The 18,912-nt window shown below is 33.5% G+C and overlaps 1 protein-coding gene across 1 annotated transcript; it reads left to right on the forward strand.

Moving 5' to 3' along the window:
- Window positions 1–5,195: 5,195 nt before the first annotated feature.
- Window positions 5,196–10,746, forward strand: LOC105042776 (uncharacterized). The gene is made up of 3 exons (XM_010920094.4): window positions 5,196–5,487; window positions 10,152–10,271; window positions 10,382–10,746. Exons 1-3 carry the CDS (start codon window positions 5,196–5,198, stop codon window positions 10,399–10,401), a joined length of 432 nt encoding a protein of 143 aa, XP_010918396.1. The 3' UTR covers window positions 10,402–10,746.
- Window positions 10,747–18,912: the final 8,166 nt, after the last annotated feature.

Consider the following 18,912-nt stretch of genomic DNA (forward strand, 5'->3'; position numbering starts at 1 on the left):
TATGATGTAGCCTAGGAGATGTTCCTGATAAGTCAAAGATGTTTAATTTTTAAATTCACGGTAGGTTTGTATTTTATATATTAATACACGGTTGCTTCTACTTATAGGGTACTATCGATTCAAGACTCCTCAAGATGAGGAGGTCGGCTGTCGGACCTCTGAGGAGGTGGCCACATAGAGGTTCCAGGATGGACTGTACAGCTTTCGACAGTCCGTCATAGAGCACTCCAGTTCTGAGTCACCATCAGACTAGAAATCTTACACAGATCACTAGATGCGGACGAATATAGGGAGGCCCTCTGCAACCAGTGGAGTACTGAGGAGTACTTTGATAGGTAGTAGAGGGTGCGGCAGAATCAGTCCGCTCGACAGAATCAGTCCACTCGGCAGCATCCGATCAAGCACACTGGCGGCTTCGTTGGCACATATATTGTGACCGATAGATTGATAAATATTCTATACTTAAATTAATTTTATGTTGAGTTAATCATATATATATATATATATTTTAATTAATTTAATTTAATTATTTATTTATTATAGACACGATAATTGGATCATGCACCAAGGCAGCTGCAGATATGGAAAGCCCCATATCAATCTAGGAGGACTGATGATTATTTAAATTCTCGATCTCAACAGATAGCGGTAACAACTTAAGATATTATTTATTGAGTTTTTATGTATACTGATATATATGGACTAATGAATTTCTAAACTGTATAGGCGGATTATACAGAGTATCTTGTATCACGGCACGATGAGGATCCATCATCTCAGCCCCTCCTTGACCTCGAGAGTTGGCTCAGGGCCACCGGAGGGGTGAGTAGGAGTTGGATCATAGAATTCAGCCGTAGCTTCGACCCTCCGACAACTCGATACTCCTCTCATGGCTCGACAACCTCGACATGGACTAATACATATGTGGAGGAGGTCGTACAGAGACTTTGGAGCTAGCGATCTCAGAGCTTCTAAGATGCCATCTGCGATACGATTGTCGAAATTTTTTGAGATCTGTATCTGCACGATCAGCTAGGCTCGTTGTCATAGCTATCATAATAGATAAGTCTATTAATAATTTTTTTACTTATTTTAAATTTTTATATTAGAAGTTTTATATATTTAGGCTTGAGTTCGGAAAGAAGATATAGCAGGTAAAAATTCAATCTAACCATTCAAACGATGGGCCAGAGGTATCTATAACTCGGTATTATCGAATGAAACATATAGAAATAATCTATTCCAGTACCGTAGTATAGCGAAATATACGTCTCCATATCGATGTATACGCTGTTATATCGAAACTTATTAATAATATTTTATTTTTCTTCGTTATAGGATATTGGGATATCCGACTCTCATTCATCAGCTGCTGGAGAGGATGTACAGGAGCAGGAGAATGAGAAGGATCTTACATGATTTTTTTTTGATATGTATATAATTTTTATACTTGTAAAGCAGTATAAATTTATAAAATTATATAGTTTTTATATTTTTAATATAATATAATTAATTTTATATTTATGATTGTGTTAAATAATTATTATTTTATTTATAACATATTTTAAAAAATATTATTACTTGTTAATGTGATTAAAATAGATTTTAAAATATTTAATTATAATTTAAAAAAAATTAAAAACTATTAGTGACGGCATTAGCGACAGTAGATGTTTTTTAAAATTTTTATTAAAATATTAAAAACTATTAGCGACGACAGTAACGATGACCGTCACTAATTATTTTTTAATATTTTAATTAAAAAAAATTAAAATTATTAGTGATGACTTTTTGTCGTTAATACCATCACTAATTATTATTAACGATAGTGAATTTGCTGTTGCTAATAATAGTAATTAATGATGAGATTATTTCTATCGGACCATCGCTAATAATATTAGTAATGATAAAATAATTATTAGTGATGGTTTAATCTTTTTTTTTTGTAGTGCTATACTCAGCATTTTATCTTTCTATGAGCTTGATTTGTTATTAGAAAGACTTCATTTTGCTGGTGCATAGCTTTTTGGTGTACGTGTTTGTGTGTTCATTTTGGCTTGCAAGTACACCGTGTTTGTATATTCATTTTGGCTTTAATTGTGTATTCTTTTTGGCTCACAAAACTCCTTGTATCGAACCCTTTGCTTTCTATTCAATATAGCTTCGGCCTTTCACGCCCAAAAAAAAAAAAAAAAAAAAAAGGCGAAAAAGAAAAGAAAAGAAGAATGCATGAGCAAGTGGCCATGCACATAAACACGTAACACTCAAACAGCTGCAGTGGAAACCAAGGGTTTCCAGACAACAGTGTTTCATTTGTAAGCAAACCTTAAGCCCACACATCAAACTATTTTACAAAACCGTTTTTGAGCACCGTAGATGCCAAATCGAACCACTCAAGGAAAAATCATGCATGCATAATTAGATCTCGTTAAAACAGTAATTAAAACTTGCAAATAAAAAAAATCAACAGCTTTGTTTTCATAACAACACAAACCTGATGTGCTATAAAGCAAAATAAATCATACAAATAAGTCCAAGACAAAAGATATAGTGATATGAATGGATTATTGTTAACCAGTCCCCAACAACTAAATCCAAAGTAACAAAGTCCGAACCATATGGTTCGTAGGATCAAATACAAATAAAATTAAATTAGTTCACGAACATACGACGTCTGATAGTTTGGGCCAGTGAGAAGGATCTAATAATCTTTATTTGATCCTCTAAATCAAGCAGAAGGCACCAACGGCCATAACACCGGCGAGGATAGCAAGCACCGAGATCACAGCTGGAGTAGCGCTATTAGCTTGCGGAGGGGATGGCGGAGTGTCCGCCGGCGGTGGACAAGAAGGCGATGGTGGAGTGTCCGCCGGCAGAGAAAGGTTGCCTATAGGTGGAACTGCGGAAGGTGGCGAAGACGCAGCTGGAGGACACTTGGGGTATTGAAGGGCAGTTGTTTCCACGAGTAATCCTATCGCCATCACCACCACGAGGAGAGTGTTGCACGAGATCGCCATGGCGATTGCCAGAGAGAGAAAGAAAGAGAGAGAAAGGCAGTTGGAATTAATGAACGAGCACTACTACAAGAAAAATGATATTTAGCTGCCAAATTTTTTACGGTGATATAAAATTTATTGAAAAAAATCGATATTTTTTGATGGCAAAAATTTCATCGCAAAATAGTGGCTTTTAACAGTACGATAATTTTACCGTACAATCTCATTGTAAAATATTTCGCACTAGTTCTCTATTTTGATACCAACTTTTTTTGATAAAAAATTTCATCGCAAAATTTTTTTAACTTTTTTACAGTATAATTATTCACTGCAAAATATATATTTTTCTGACGATATATTTTTTACTGTAAAATATTAATTTTTATCAATGATTTTAGTTTTACCGTAAAATATTATATTTTTGCCAGTGATAAAAACTTTCGCAAAATGACATTTTTTACGGCAATACGATAATCTCGTTGTAAAATATTTTGCATTAGTTCTCTATTTTGGCGCCAATTTTTTCGAGCAAAAAATTTTGCTGTAAAAAAATTTTTAACTTTTTGTGACAAATCTATTTACCGTAAAATCTATATTTTTCTGGTGATATATTTTGTATCGTAAAATGTTAATTTTTACTAATGATTTTAGTTTTGTCACAAAATATCATATTTTTATGGGTGATAGAAAATTCATCGCAAAATTATATTTTTTTTCGATAATATGATAATTTCACCATAAAATCTCAACTTAAAATACTTCGTACCAATTCTTTATTTTGGTGCCAATTTTTTCCGACAAAAAATTTCATCATAAAATTTTTTTAACTTTTTACGATAAAATTATTCACTGCAAAATGTATATTTTTCTTGACGACATATTTTTTGCCGTAAAATCCTAACTTTTATCGGCGACTTTAGTTTTACCACAAAATATCATATTTTGGCTGGTGAATTTATTTACATCGTAAAAAAAATGTATCCTTTTCCTGATACAAATATTTTATTTTTATCAACGATATTATTTTTGCAGTAAAAAAATATATTTTTTTCCGATGACATGATTTTTACTGTAAAATATTTATCTTTTTTTTGATGCAAAATATTAATTTTTCTGATGACTTTATTTTCACCATCAAAAAAAAATAAATAAAAAAAAAATAGCACTTTACCTCGTAAAGTTTTTTCCCCTTCCCCCGTTCTCTGGTAAATATTTTTTCCTTTTCCCGTTTCGTCGCATCCAAGCTTCCCGCCGCTTCCTCTTCCAAAATAATTGGCATCGAAATAAATTATTATCATTGTTAACAGAAAAAAAATTGAAACATTTGCCGACTATCAAAAGTTAAAAATAATTTAATTTTAATTCTTTTTTATGTTGTTATTCTAAAATATTTTTATCATCAAAAAATTAATTAATATAATTATTTAGATTAAAATAATATATAATTTTTTTATGATAAAATTTAACATAATTAATAATTAAAAATTTTATGTTCAGCTTGTATCTATTTCAAGTCAATGTTGGGATAGTGGAGCCTGATTCTCTCACTTAACTCGAGTTTTATACATGCGATAAGACTGATACTTGTAGGTCTTGTTCAAGGGTACATGTTATACACAGTCATAAATTTTTTTGTAAAATAAAAATAAAATTTGAATCAGGATTGAAAACCTATCAGGTTAAGATGTAGTTGGCTATGTTTGATCTAGATTTGACTCGGACATGATTCAAATTCAAAATTTTTAAGTGGGGATCTGATTATACATAGATCGGTCCAGCACAAATGATTTATTGGGTTGAAAATTTTGATTATGAACTTAATTCAATTTAGTCTAATTTTTTATTAAATTAAATTTAAATTTGATATTATGATTAAAAAATAAAATTTAGTCAAAATTACTCGCGATCAGATTTAACTATTAGACTTAAAATCTTCCGACTAAAAATCTTTTCCATCGAGAAATTATTGCATGCATCTGGTTCAAGTGGACCAGCGCAAATTCCCGAGGACATGGATGGTGGAGAACGTTAATCGGGAATTGGCGAAATACAAGGGATGGTGTGGCGTGTTATCCACCATGGGATCCTGGACCATAGATCTGGTACAAATTATAATCAAATTAACCTTTCACCGCATGCCTAAGCAAATAAAAAATCCGACTGGTGAAATACAAGGGATGGTGTGGCGTGTTATCCACTATGGGATCCTGGACAATAGACCCGGTCCAAATTATAATCAAATTAACCTTCCACCGCACGCCTAAGCAAATTAAAAATCCGACCCGCCTTCTCGCATACTATGAAAGGCTTCGACATCTTCTCACCTTCTTCGTCTCTTCTTCGCATTTAGGGTTTAAGGATTGGCCGATTGGGGCGACCGCGACCGGCGAGGCCAGTGGCATCCAAGCGGCGGAGGAGGAGAGGAACAGCAACGCCGGTGTCGAGACAACACCGGCGTGCGGCGAGCCGGCGACAGCGAGCTTCAGAGCTTGTGAGTTCCTCCTTCCTCGATGTTGTCTTTTTTTTTTTTTTTTTTTTTCTTTTGATTTTTCTCTCTAAGTCGGAGACAGGGGTCAGAGGGGGGAGGCGCGGAGGAGGCGGGACCACCGGGGGGGGGGGTGTGGAGGGCGCAGAGGAGGCGGGACCATCGGTGGGGGTGGAGGGCGCGGGGAGGCGGGACCACCGGGGCAGGTGGAGGGTGCAGAGGAGGCGGGATTGCTGTAGGACTCGCATTTCTGATCTACCAGACTTGGTTGGCCACGATGACGGTCTGGGCGGCCGGCGGGCAGGCGGCGACGGCGCAAGGGGAGAAGGCGTGGTGGTCGTCGGTGAGGGGGAAGCCCTAGGGAGGTGGAGGGGGAGGGGGAGGGGGAGGGTGCAGGAGTTTGCCGAGGAGGGGTTGGGGCGAGGGGGAGAAGAGGGGGCTGGGAGGGGGGCGGTGGGAGGAGGGGAGGAGGGAAGATAGGAAGGGTTTTGGAGGGGGCTGAGAGCATGTGGGGAAAGTTCAAGGGTTTTGGAGGGGAAGGGGTTTGCCTCACCTTTTTCTCATCTTTTGTAACCATTAGAAGGACATGTAGCTCAAGAAGAAAACAGAGCTTGCTATACGCCTTTCATTTTCTTGTAGTTTATTGAAGAAATACTAACTCCATTTCAGGAGACTAAATTATTATTTTTAGATCCCTGAAGAACATTTTAACTGGCATATGTTCTGCTTGAATTGACGGGAGGTCAATTATTTTTTCATAGGTTTGAAAAATTATATATCTCCTTTGATTAGCAAAATTTTGGATTTTGCAAATAATTTTCTTGAATTTTGGATTTTGTTTGTCTTTGCTTTGATTATTGGAAAGCATTACTACTGCAGGGTAAATTTCGTTACAATTTTTATTTTTTGCATACTAGCTACTAATGGCATAATCTATTCTATCACTATTTACAAAATGACTTTATTTAACAGGTATTAAAAATGAATAGGAGTTGGATGAAATTAAGGCATAGATGGTGTAAAGAGTATGTTGATGGAGTTAAGGAGTTTATTGAGTTTGCGAAGGATCATATGGGTCAAGATAATATAGTCCGGTGTCCTTGTTTTAAGCGCATGAATGCATATTACGAACATTTGGATGAAGTGGAAGATGATTTGTATGTAAATAGAATTCAAAGTACTTATATACGGTGGATTTTTCATGGGGAAAATCTATCTTTCCATGGTACTTATCCTACCATTAATAGTACCATTAATGATGCATGGGGTAAAGATGGAATAATTTCTAATAAAGATGAGGAAGAAAATGAAATATTGGACATGTTGCATGACTTTCAAGAAGAAATTTTCACAAATATTAGGGATACAGACACAACTGGCAGCCATCAAGCTCTTGAAAGAGAGAGAAAAATTTAATAGATTGTTGAGAGAAGCACAATGCGACTTGTATCCAGGCTGTAGGAAATTTGATAGATTATCCTTTATTGTGAAGTTGCTTTATATAAAGGTAAATAATCATTGGAGTAACAAATCATTTGATATGTTACTTGAGCTATTGAATGATGTTTTTTCTGAAGGTATATTGCTCCCAAAGTCATATTATGAGGCTAAAAAGATCTTACAAGACTTGGGATTGGGGTACGTATGAGTGCATTCATGCTTGTAAATATGATTATGTATTATTTTGGAAGGAGCATAAAGATAAAGATGAATGTCCAACGTGCAAAATATCTAGATGAAAAATAAATGATGGCAAGGGTAAGAAGATCCCTTATAAGATTCTACGCTATTTTCCATTGAAGTCTAGGTTGCAGAGATTATTTATGTTATGGCATATAGCTTTGGATATAAGATGGCATACCGAAAAATGTGTGAATACTGAAGGGATTTTAAGGCATCTGATCGTTGTTGAAGCTTGGAAACATTTTGATAGACAATATCCTATATTTGCAAATGATTCCCATAATGTCAGACTCGGTCTTACATTTGATGATTTTAATCCATTTGGTAAGATAAGCAGTTCTTATAGTATGTGATCAGTGATATTTATGCCATATAATTTACCGTCTTGGAAAACTATGAAAGAATCATTTCTTATGTTATCATTGCTAATTTCTAGACCATAGGCTTCAAAAAAAGATATTGATGTTTATTTGCAGCCTTTGGTAGACGAATTGAAGGAGTTATGGAAAAATGGTATTGACACATATGATGCCTCAACTAAACAAATATTTTTCTTAAAAGCAGCTATTTTGTAGATCATAAATGATTTTCTTGCATATGGTAGTTTGTCAGGTTGGAGTACAAAAGGATATATGGCATGTCAAACCGTAGGAGTTGTCTGGGGAAGATGTGTTGTAATAATTGGATCGACTTCAAAATTTAAAATATGGGAAGCATCCAAATATGAGGAAAAGAAAACATACTCATGAAGAATTAAACTGGACTAAAAAGAGCATATTCTTTGAGTTACCGTATTGACATAAATTAAAATTACGTCACAATCTTGATGTCATGCATATAGAGAAAAATATTTGTGATAATGTTTTGGAAACAATCCTTGATATTGAGGGAAAAACAAAGGATATTGTTAAAGCACGAATGGATTTGGCAGATATGAAAATAAAGAAAGAGCTACACTTACAACCATCGAAAAATGGATTTGTAAAGCCCCCTGCATGTTATGTACTGAGTCGAAGGGAAAAGTAAGGTTTATTGGAATTCTTGAAATCTGTTAAATTTTCTAATGGCTATGCCTCAATATATCAAGATGGTAAGATTTCAGGGTTAAAAAGTCATGATTGCCATGTGTTGTTGCAATGATTGCTTTCCGTTGGAATACGTGGATACTTGCTTAAAGATGTGGTCATGCACTGGTTGAGTTAGCAAATTTTTTTCACAAATTATGTACTAAGACATTGAATGTCAAAAAATTGTGCATATTACAAGGAAAGGTGGTTGTGATACTATGTAAATTGGAAAAAAATTTTTCACTTGCATTCTTTGATGTTATGATCCACTTGATAGTTCACTTACCAGAAGAAGCCAAACTCGGTGGGTCGGTGCAAAATAGATGGATGTTCCCAATTGAACTGTAATATTTAATATAATTTAATAATTTAATTAATAATTATATTAGCATTTATGCACTTTGATATTATCAAGTACTCATTATGTGACTTTAAATAGAAATCTGGGCGACTTACAAGATTATGTGGGTAATAAAGCTCGTTCAGAGGGATCAATCATTGAAGGTTACATTGTGAATGAATGCTTAACATTTGTTTCAATGCATCTTCATGGGATTGAAACAAAATTTAATAGAGATGACAGGAATTATGAAGGAGTTGAGGAGAAGCAAGGAACGTTATCTATTTTCTCGCATAAAGTTCATCCATTTGGATATTTAGAGACTCGGCCTCTAACACACAGTGATCGTGATGTTATTGCATGGTATATCCTAAATAATTGCAAGAAATTATGACACTATTTTGAGTAAGTTATCATCAATAATATATTTTTTATTTACATCATAATTATAATAGTCTTACATACATATTTTTTATAGTATTCATAGGGACGAACTGATGAAAGAAAGTGATGAGAATATAGATCAGAGACAAAGAGAACAATTTCCTCAATAGCTTGAAAAACATGTACATTATTTATATATGAAAACTTTTGCAAGAATGTCATACTAAGACTTTCTCATATTTCTTACAAATATTGATTTTTTTTATAGATGAAGTGAATGTGAAATATGAAGTCGTCAGAAGCCATTGATGAATTATATGCATTAGCATGCGGTCCTGATTTCCGTGTGAGAACTTATTCAGGTTGCATTGTTAATGGAGTTAGGTTTCATACAAAAGATCGAGAGGCTCATCATCAAATACAAAATAGTGGTTTAGTTGGGGAAGGAGAGCATGACAGTGAAATCATTGATTTTTTAAGGATTTTGACAAATATCATTGAGTTAGAGTACCTATTTTGCCATCATTTTTTTATATTTAAGTGTGAATGGTTTGATATCGATAAAAAGAAAAAAGAATTCAGAGTGATTTGCATTTCACATTGATTAATATCAGTAATAAATGGTATGAGAATGACCCTTTTGTCCTAGCAATTCAGGTGAAGCAAGTATTTTATGTCAATGACACAAAATTAGGTAAAAATTAGCAAGTCGTGCAAAGGGTGAACCACAAGCATGTATGGAATATTTCAGAAGTAATCCACAGTGAAGAGGTGGACACAGATAATGATGAAATGCCACAGAATACATATCAGCAAGATAACCTTCTGAGCTTATGTGAAATATTGAAGTTGAAGAGCCTAGAGTGCAAAAATTGCACCGAGATGATGTTGAACCGGATCCTGTCGATAAAGGACTTGTCACTCATGAAATACAAGAGGATTTGAATGACATAAATTCTGATAAAAGTGAGGAAGAAGATGATACATTGATAGATTATTGTGACACTGATGAAGAGTTAGAATCCAATGAAATGGACAATGACACCAATGTTGATACATAGGTATTTTATGTGAATAATTTGTTTAAAGGATTCCTCAAATTTTATGTTGTTGCCATTTATTATTTTCTATTATAGACTTATTTATAATTGTATGTTGTTGCTATTATAACAAGTATTCTCATACTATGACACCAGGGCGTGCACGACAGCAGTCAAGAACTCTTGCAACTCCATCTGGATCTACATCTTCACCTACACATATACCTACACCGATAGATAGTTCACCTTCTATGCCCTCCAATAATGCTAGCATTGGTAAGAATTATTTGTTAATTAGTTATTGGTATGTCTTGAATATTAATTAATATTTTTTTAAAAAATGATATATTAAATATTATTACTGATGATTTCTTTTGGTGTTGCAGCTTCGTCCTCCTCTAAATGAGATCATGGACTTAGCAGAGGGGTTGGATTAGAAAGGATTATGCACGGTGCAGAGAGGTTGCATGTTGATATTCCTATAGATAAAGAAAGCTTGGTTGGAGAAAATGCTGAGAAGCTTGTTTCGGAGTTGGGGTTTATTGTTAGGAATTTTGCCCCACTTCAAGTGCGAGATTGCAGTGAGATTATAGAGGAGGATAAGAATCCTCTTTATGACCGTATATTGTTAAGAAATTGATAAGACTCTTTATATTTATATTTTTATTGATATTTGCATAATATATTTTTTTTAAGATAAAGTTTAATATTGAATGAGCCACATGTGAAGTGATGTTGTGAGAGAGTGATGCAAAAGGCCTATAGAGATTTTCGGCATAGGCATTATAAGAAATTTGATACTTATGATATGGCCCGGCGTACATCTTATACCAGCGTATGCCCAAATGATTGGGATATTTTGTGTAACTTGTTGAGGAAGAAAAATTTCAAGTATACCAAGTTTGGCTTTTGTAAATCTTTCAAATAAAATCATATATATAAGCTAATATTTGTTATACATTTTAAATGAAGCAACAGTCTGTTGTAAATTTTGTCAATCGTTATGGGCTCAAAATTATTATTGTATGGGCTCAAAATCATTTGTTTCTGCATGTTATACCTAGATATGTTGTAATTATTAAGTTATATTATGAAATAAACATACATATTATTTATCATAATATGTGGATTAATTGTATTCTATATTTTTATTCTTTACTGAGAGATTCAGAGACTAGGGAGGAGCTAGACAGAATTGAGTTCTTCTAGCGTACAAGATACAATGAGAAGAAGGGATGGATTTCAGGTGAGGCTGAATCAAGATATGTAAGAAAATAATTAATTATATTTATTTATTTTTAATTATTCATGATTCAAGATATTTGTTTACTTCTAATTATAGAATTGGATGGAGTTGCAAGCGCAGCCTACTGAAGAAGGATCTGAGCCACTGACTCAAGACCAAATTTGTGACATAGTTCTTGGGACACAGTCAGAATATGTACGTGGACTCGGGTGACAAAAATCATCGTTAAAAGTCAAAATTTTTTTCTAGCGATAATAAATTTACTTCTAAAACTAACTATTTCTCGATAAAATACTTTGCCGTTAAAAGGGACTTTTAGTGGCGAAAAATTTCAGTGCCAATAATATTTAGCAGGGAAAAATTTAATCGTCAATACTATCTAATGGCATTAAAAATCATCCTTAAAAGTCAAATTTTTTTCCAATGACAGTTAATTTACCGCTAAAACTCTTTATTTACCGACGAAAACTTTTGCCGCAAAAAAGTGACATTTAGTGGCGAAAAATTTTACCGTCAAATATGTACACGGCTTATATTTTTGCGGTGAATACGTTGATAATGCAGCGAAATCAATGCTCTTTAGCGGCGATTCATACCGGTGCAAAATGTTTGCTAGTTTCCAGCAAAATATTTTTCATTATAAAAAATATAATTTTTTGCAGCGAATTTTTTTTCACCGTGAAAAATATCTTCCGATGAGCCTTTCGTGATAATTTTTTGATATTTTTTTTTTCATCGTAAAATATTTTTGTCGATGATTTTTATACTTTTAGTGGTAATTTTTTTTGCCAAAAAAAGTGAATTTTCTTGTAGTGGAGAGGAGGGGTTCAGGGTTGAGTTGCCACTTTTTTCTCACCGAGTTTTCTTTTTTTGGTAAGCAATTTTCTTATTGAGAATCAAATTAACGAAATAAACATATATTCCAGAAAGGGAGGATTTTACCATTATTGTTACCGCTTTCCCATTTAGGTAAATGAACCGCATAATTAACAATAAGGACTGATTTGGTTCGCGAGAAGTGGAAGAGGAAAGAGTCAATTTTTAGAAAGTGGAGAAAAGGCCTCTTATTTGGTTGGAGTTTAAAAAAAAATGAATAAAATTTTTTTTTTATAAAAAATTATTTTTTATATTTTATAAAAAAATGAAAATCCATAAGGAAAGTAGATTTTAGTACTTGAGATAGAAAATAGTGATACTTTTTTCTTGTCCATAATTTCTTTTTAAGATCTATAATTAAGATTTTGCAAAACATCATAGATGGTTAGGATGAAATATTGAATAGTGATAAATAATATAATAATATTTATTATATTCTAATATTTATATTAATATAATATTTTTATTAATACTAATATATTATTTATATCTATATATTAATATATATATATATATCAATATACTATTTATATTCATATATTAATATTAATATTAATATTAATATAATATTATTATAATATTATATTTATGAAGATATTAATAAATTTATTATATTAAAATATTAATATTATATTAAATAATATAATATATACTATTATTATATTAATATAATAAATTATTATGATATAATATTATATTATAATATTATAATATTATTTTTATATTAATATAAATATAATATTATTATTTATATAAAGTTTAGCGAAAAAATGTATGGTTTGATATCTATTAAGAGTATAATAGGTATTCTACATAATATTTTCAAGAAAATAGATGGTCAAGCAAACATAAGCCACTTTTTAATATATCATTTTTTTTATTCTTAAAAAATAATATCTCAAAAAGTAACTTCTGCTTTCTAAGAAGTTACTTTCAGGGAAGAAAAATTCTTTATGTGAATCAAACGAATTCTGAATAAAAATAGAAAAAAGATAATATTGCCAATAAATATATAGAACTAAACAACTAACTTGTGGGTTGTAAAATTATTGAAAACTTCACTTAGCATGTTGGCCAAATTTTGATTTGTGAAAGTTTTCCTAATTAGGATTGTGATTGTTGGCCCTAGCTGGTTTCACTGTGATACTAGTGGTAAGTCCCATGTGGGTTTGGAACCATGCATGTCTACATTAGCGAGCGAGCAAGTAATTACATGATTAATGGCTCTACGTTACCAATCAATATCTTGGGCTTGCTTACTAGCTTTAGAAATCAGATATTCGTGTTCATCGAAAGAAACACGGTTTCATACTCAAACATGTGAGATTAATTTTATCTTGACAGTTGTCTTTCATATCATCTTTGCATGCCGGGTTTTCTTGACGAGATGTTAAACCGCTTGGGTTCAAATACAAAGCATAGAAATGCACTAGGTACTAGAAGCATAATTTTGATGAACATAGACCAGCTCCAACTTCTCAATCCTTTTATTTTCTTTATCTTTCCAGCTCATGATCCTTATTTTGTTGGAGGGGAGAACATTTAACCGTAAGGATCCATTTATTGGAGGGTAAATTACTTATCCACAAATCTTTATTTTTTTTGGATAAATACTTTCGAAACAATATTTAGTTAGAAAAATAATTTATCTATATTTTTCTATGCATTAGAAAATAGTTTCAGAATCTATTATTCATGTTCTTTTATACTCCTCCTACTTTTCTGAAGAAGTTACTAAGATTTATCTATATTTTTTTTCTATAATATATTTTATTATATAAATATATCTATTTTGTACATTATAATTATATTATCACATATATAATTTCATATATCATGATACATAATATAATATAAATAATAAATTTTATTTACCATTATAATATACTATATTATATTATACATCACATAATATATTAAAATATATTATATAACAATGATAAACTATTTATAATAATAGATTAATTATAATAAAATAATAATATTATTTAATTTAATAATAGTATAGCGTATTATGTAATAATATTATATAATATATTACATTATCATAATAATATAATATATTTTAATATTATAATAACATAATATATTATTATAAAAATATAGTACATTGGTATAATAATATATTACTATATGATAATAAATATTATAATTTATTTTATTATACTATATATTAATATAATATGTTATATTATATATAAAATAATATATAATATAGTATAGATAATGTATATTATCCTATAACTTATATTATAATATATTATTATTATATTGTTAGGATATTTTAGGAATAAAATAAAAAACTAATTTTTTTGAGTGATGGGAAAAATGACTTTCTTACTTTGTAGATGGGTAAGATTTTCTCCCTTTTCATGGGTAAATACAATTGATAAGAAAATACCCATCTAGAGAAGCATAAAACATAGATAAGTTTGTAAATAAAAAAGTTGACCAACTGTTTCATGATTTTTATCCATCAAAAAATGGATCCTAATGGAAAAGTTTCATCCATAAAGGCTTGTTTGGATATTCCTTAAAAGAATATTCTATAGGAATTAGGCTTTATCATGCCAAACTTGTACTTCTAAGAGCTCGGAAAAATCACTTCTATTTGTTAATATGTAGGAAGAAAAAAAGATCCATACTTGATGTGGGTCAGGGTCATGTTCAAAAGAGGTATCTAAAATCTAATAGGAAATTCAATCAAATCCTACTAGATTATCTAAACACGCTCTAAAAGACTAATCCTCTATTTGGTATAAGAGACTAATGAAAGAAAAGATGAATGGACAAGGATGGCTGAGGAAGAGGATAAATGGATCTTTTATATATGCATCACCTCTAAAGTTTTTAGTAAAATGGAAGGATGGATCAGAATTCCTCTTCTATTTGGAACATAGGAGGAATGAAAAAAAATAGATGATATTTGTATGATATTTTTACTAACTATATTTTTATTAAAAAAATATCATTTAATTAACTTGAATAAGAGATAATTCTGTTAACATAGAAACACATCATTCGTATGCTTCATCCATCCTTTTTGGAAGGATAAAAATTGATGGACTGAGATCGATAACAAGCCATCCTTTTCATCCACTATTTACAAAATTTTTTGAGCCAAGTAGTAAATAGGGGCCTTCCATCCTCCGTCTCTGGCCAGGGTAGGAAAAAAAAAGAAGAAGCATGTTTCAATTATTGTAGGTTATGGACATTTTTTTGGTCTCACAATTAATTCTCTCCAACCATTTCTTTCCTCCAAATTCTAAGGAGGCTTTTTTTTTTTGGTAGGAAACAGCAGGATTATAGTGCACCGACATAAAGTATAATCATATACAAAGCAAGTAAAATGGACAGTGGGCATATAGCATAAAGAGCGGACTTTTCCTAATACATTGAGAATATAGAACAAGAAAGCCTGTTTTAAAAGCCACATATATAACATGAGATATAACAGGAACCAAAAGTTTGTGCACAAACATCCTCCCAAGCTGATTAAATTTGAGCACACTATGTACCAACTTGAACTTGCTGTGCAGAACAGTAGATGCACAGGAAATAAGCCGGCAACCAAGCTCCTTAAAAGATTTTCCCCACAAACACAATCCCATGTTAAATTCTAAGGAGGCTTTGTTGGATGAATAATATAGCTGGCCTTCCAAAAAGGTTTGCATGTTTAATTGTGTTGAATGATTAAACATATTAGTGTTTTCTTATCCAATTCCCATGATTGGAACCTGGACTTCCTTTGTTGACAATTAAGATTTGATCCCCACACATTCCCAAGGAGCGAGCCTTGAGGAGTCACAAGAAAGATGACAATCAATTGAACAAATAGTAGTCATGGACAACAAATTATATTTAACTTTTTTAAAAAATATTAAGATTTAATTATTTAAATGAGGAAAAAAATTTAAAATAAATAAAATCGAAGCAGCAGTTCCTCCTCCGAGTAGAGGATATTCTAGACTTCAAACTTTGAGAAAAGTTATTTCTACAAGTATTTAGATCTAAATAATCCCGACAAACATTACAGAAATGGACCTATATATTCTTGAATATTGTTAATTTTTTTTCCCATGTTCAAGAAGGACTAAAAGAGCATATTCAGTTGAAAATGTTTAAAGAACTATTTATCAAACAACTTAAACAACCAAAGTGCAAAATAAATTTTAATTCCGGAGAAACAAGTTCTTGCACTGTCAAAACAGGTGAATCTACATCTGTGTCGCTGGAGCTGGAAATTATAGTATCACTTGTTTGCTGTCTTTCGTTATTAATTGTACGTCAAATTACGAGCTAACGAGGCAACAAGACATCCCTTTACTGGCCGAAAACTGGAGAGGTTGGAATATGTTGTCAATGAGAGGAGGCAACAGTCCGTAATTTTTCGAGGTTCTTTTTATGTCTCAACATGTACAAAAGAAGTATAATCTTATATTTCTACGCATTGATAGGGAAACAGTAAATTAGCAACAGCTGAGGCTTTTCTTGCAGAAAGAATTGGCTTCAGAGCATAAGCAAATCAAAAAGAGCGATATACCTTGCTGATGCCTGATATTTTTCGTCGACTGCTGTCAAAGATTGGGGTTATACACCGTATGGAAGATGCGATAGTATTTTAAGACAATGCCCTTTCTTTTTATTAATTTTTGAAACTCACCAAAATAAATTGATATCAGGAAACTCCGAAATAACCTCAAAGAGATCCACTAAGAAAGGCTTGGGCACCAACCCAAAGTACTAAACTTGAAATAACCTTTTTTTGTTCTTTTCTGTTTTTTTGAATGCTGTGTAGAAAGATGGTATTCGGGTATTCACCCATCATGGGAGCAATATATATGTTTCAATCCAAACTAGATAAATAGAGGTAGGTAAAAAAAATTACTGGACCGTTATTGATCAAATTGTTCACTAATCAAATAACAAATACTATGTTTATACCATGGATACGAAGACTTGAACGCAGAAAAGTATGAAAGCTGGACAAATAAAAACGGCACGACCACGAAGATAACTAAAAATTGAGGGACTGCAACGACCCATAAATCAATTTAATAGTAGAAGAAGAGCGACCCGGCAAGGATTCCGAGCGGCACGAAGACCGACGCGGACTGCAGAACGGCAGCACTGTCATCCGACGCTGGGGGCTCCGAAGGCGGCATGGCGATCGACGGCGGTGTCGCGGTCGGGGACGGGGGAGGCGAAGGAGTTGACGGCGACGGGGACGGCGAATCTATAGACGGCGACGGGGACGGCGAATCTATAGACGGCGACGGGGATGGCGAAGCTATAGACGGCGCCGAAGGAGTTGACGGCGACGGGGACGGCGAAGGAGAAGATTGCGAGAGACAAGTTCCCGCAAGTAATCCTACCGCCATAACCACCACGAAGAGAGAATGAACGAAAGACGCCATCTTGAGGAAGAGAGAGATGGGCTTGGGGAAGAGGAGAGGCCGGGTATAAGAGATTTATATAGGCGAGAACTTGAGGAGCGAGGAGTCGAAGAAACCTGGAGTAATATTACCTGTGCCTCGTTACGCGGTGTGTTTTTTTTTTTTTTTTTTCCTTTCTTTTTTTTAAAGTAAATAACGCGGTGCCTTTAATTCAGGGTGTATGAAAGGAATTAGGAGAGATATAAAACGATGAGGAAAGACAGCTACAATTTCTCCTTTTAATTAATGAGTTTTCCATGGTGAATCGGGTGCTACAATAAATGGGAGGTCGAATCCTGTCCACATTCAGCCAATCTCAGATTTCCATATTGAATCGGTGATCCGAGCAATGATTATAAGTGATCTCTAGTGTTTTTAAAAAAAAAAAAAAAGATTTGAGGCTTGAATGGACTTATTTGATGTTTTTTTCAAGTTCTTCTCACAAATGGAGAAGATGGAATTTGAATTTTCTATCTAAAACACTCTTTAAATTTTTTCTTCTATAAATATTTTTTAGGTATTATCCTTTTTACATATTGTTACGAGAGGAAGAAGTAATTAAATAATAAAAGTCCCCTTAGTGGATGGAAAGGTTTAACCGCAAATGATGAACAAATCAGGAATGGTTTGATGCAGACGATGGAGCCCAGGTAAGGTCAACGAAGAGGAGGATGAAATTCTCGCATATGCTATTAGCGTAGATGAAATATAAAACATAGTGATGAGTATGGCATTTGAGCATGCACATGAATATGATGACTTGTGTTGGGAAATACCGACCGATCCCACTCGTACTGATTTATAATCGGGCATACACGACCGACCGACCGACCGACCGACCGATCGATCGTCGGGTGCCGTTACCGACCGATCGACGGCTCTCTACCGACCGAGGATATGTCGGTCGGACAGACCTTTTCCGTCCTTCCGACCGACTGCATCAGGGAATCCGATGCCCGACTCTCGCGACGTGCCCGACTGACCGTCGGAGGGGTCCGAATCTCCACCCGACGCCCCTCAGCCGGCCACCGACCTAAGGTCGGTCGACTCCTCCAATCGCCGTATTACTGCCAGAGACTATCAGTCCTGACAACGGCATACGGCACTGCCGCCTAGGGGCATTATCCCGCCTATGGCATTGTCAACCCTAGTGATTTGACGGCCCCACGGCGATTTGATACCTTTACGGCGACTCTGACAGTCTACAGTGAATTGACAATTCTCCAATTGTCCGCGCCATTAATGACGGTGCCATACCACGCTCCGTTATATATATCGGGGAAGGCAACACTGTTAGAGGTCCCTTCGAAACTCTTGGACTTGCTCCCTCTCTCTCTTTCCCTCTCTCGTTGAGCTCCTT

This window comes from Elaeis guineensis, chromosome 10 (genome assembly GCF_000442705.2).
Source record: "Elaeis guineensis isolate ETL-2024a chromosome 10, EG11, whole genome shotgun sequence".
In the NCBI taxonomy this organism is placed as follows: domain Eukaryota; kingdom Viridiplantae; phylum Streptophyta; class Magnoliopsida; order Arecales; family Arecaceae; genus Elaeis; species Elaeis guineensis.

Excerpts from the sequence above, each read along its gene's own strand:
- LOC105042776 (XM_010920094.4), top strand. The coding sequence starts at position 5,196 with ATGGGATCCTGGACAATAGACCCGGTCCAAATTATAATCAAATTAACC. Across the intron at positions 5,488-10,151 it reads GACAGCGAGCTTCAGAGCTT|GGCGTGCACGACAGCAGTCA; the intron begins GTGAGTTCCTCC and ends CTATGACACCAG. Across the intron at positions 10,272-10,381 it reads CTCCAATAATGCTAGCATTG|CTTCGTCCTCCTCTAAATGA; the intron begins GTAAGAATTATT and ends TTGGTGTTGCAG.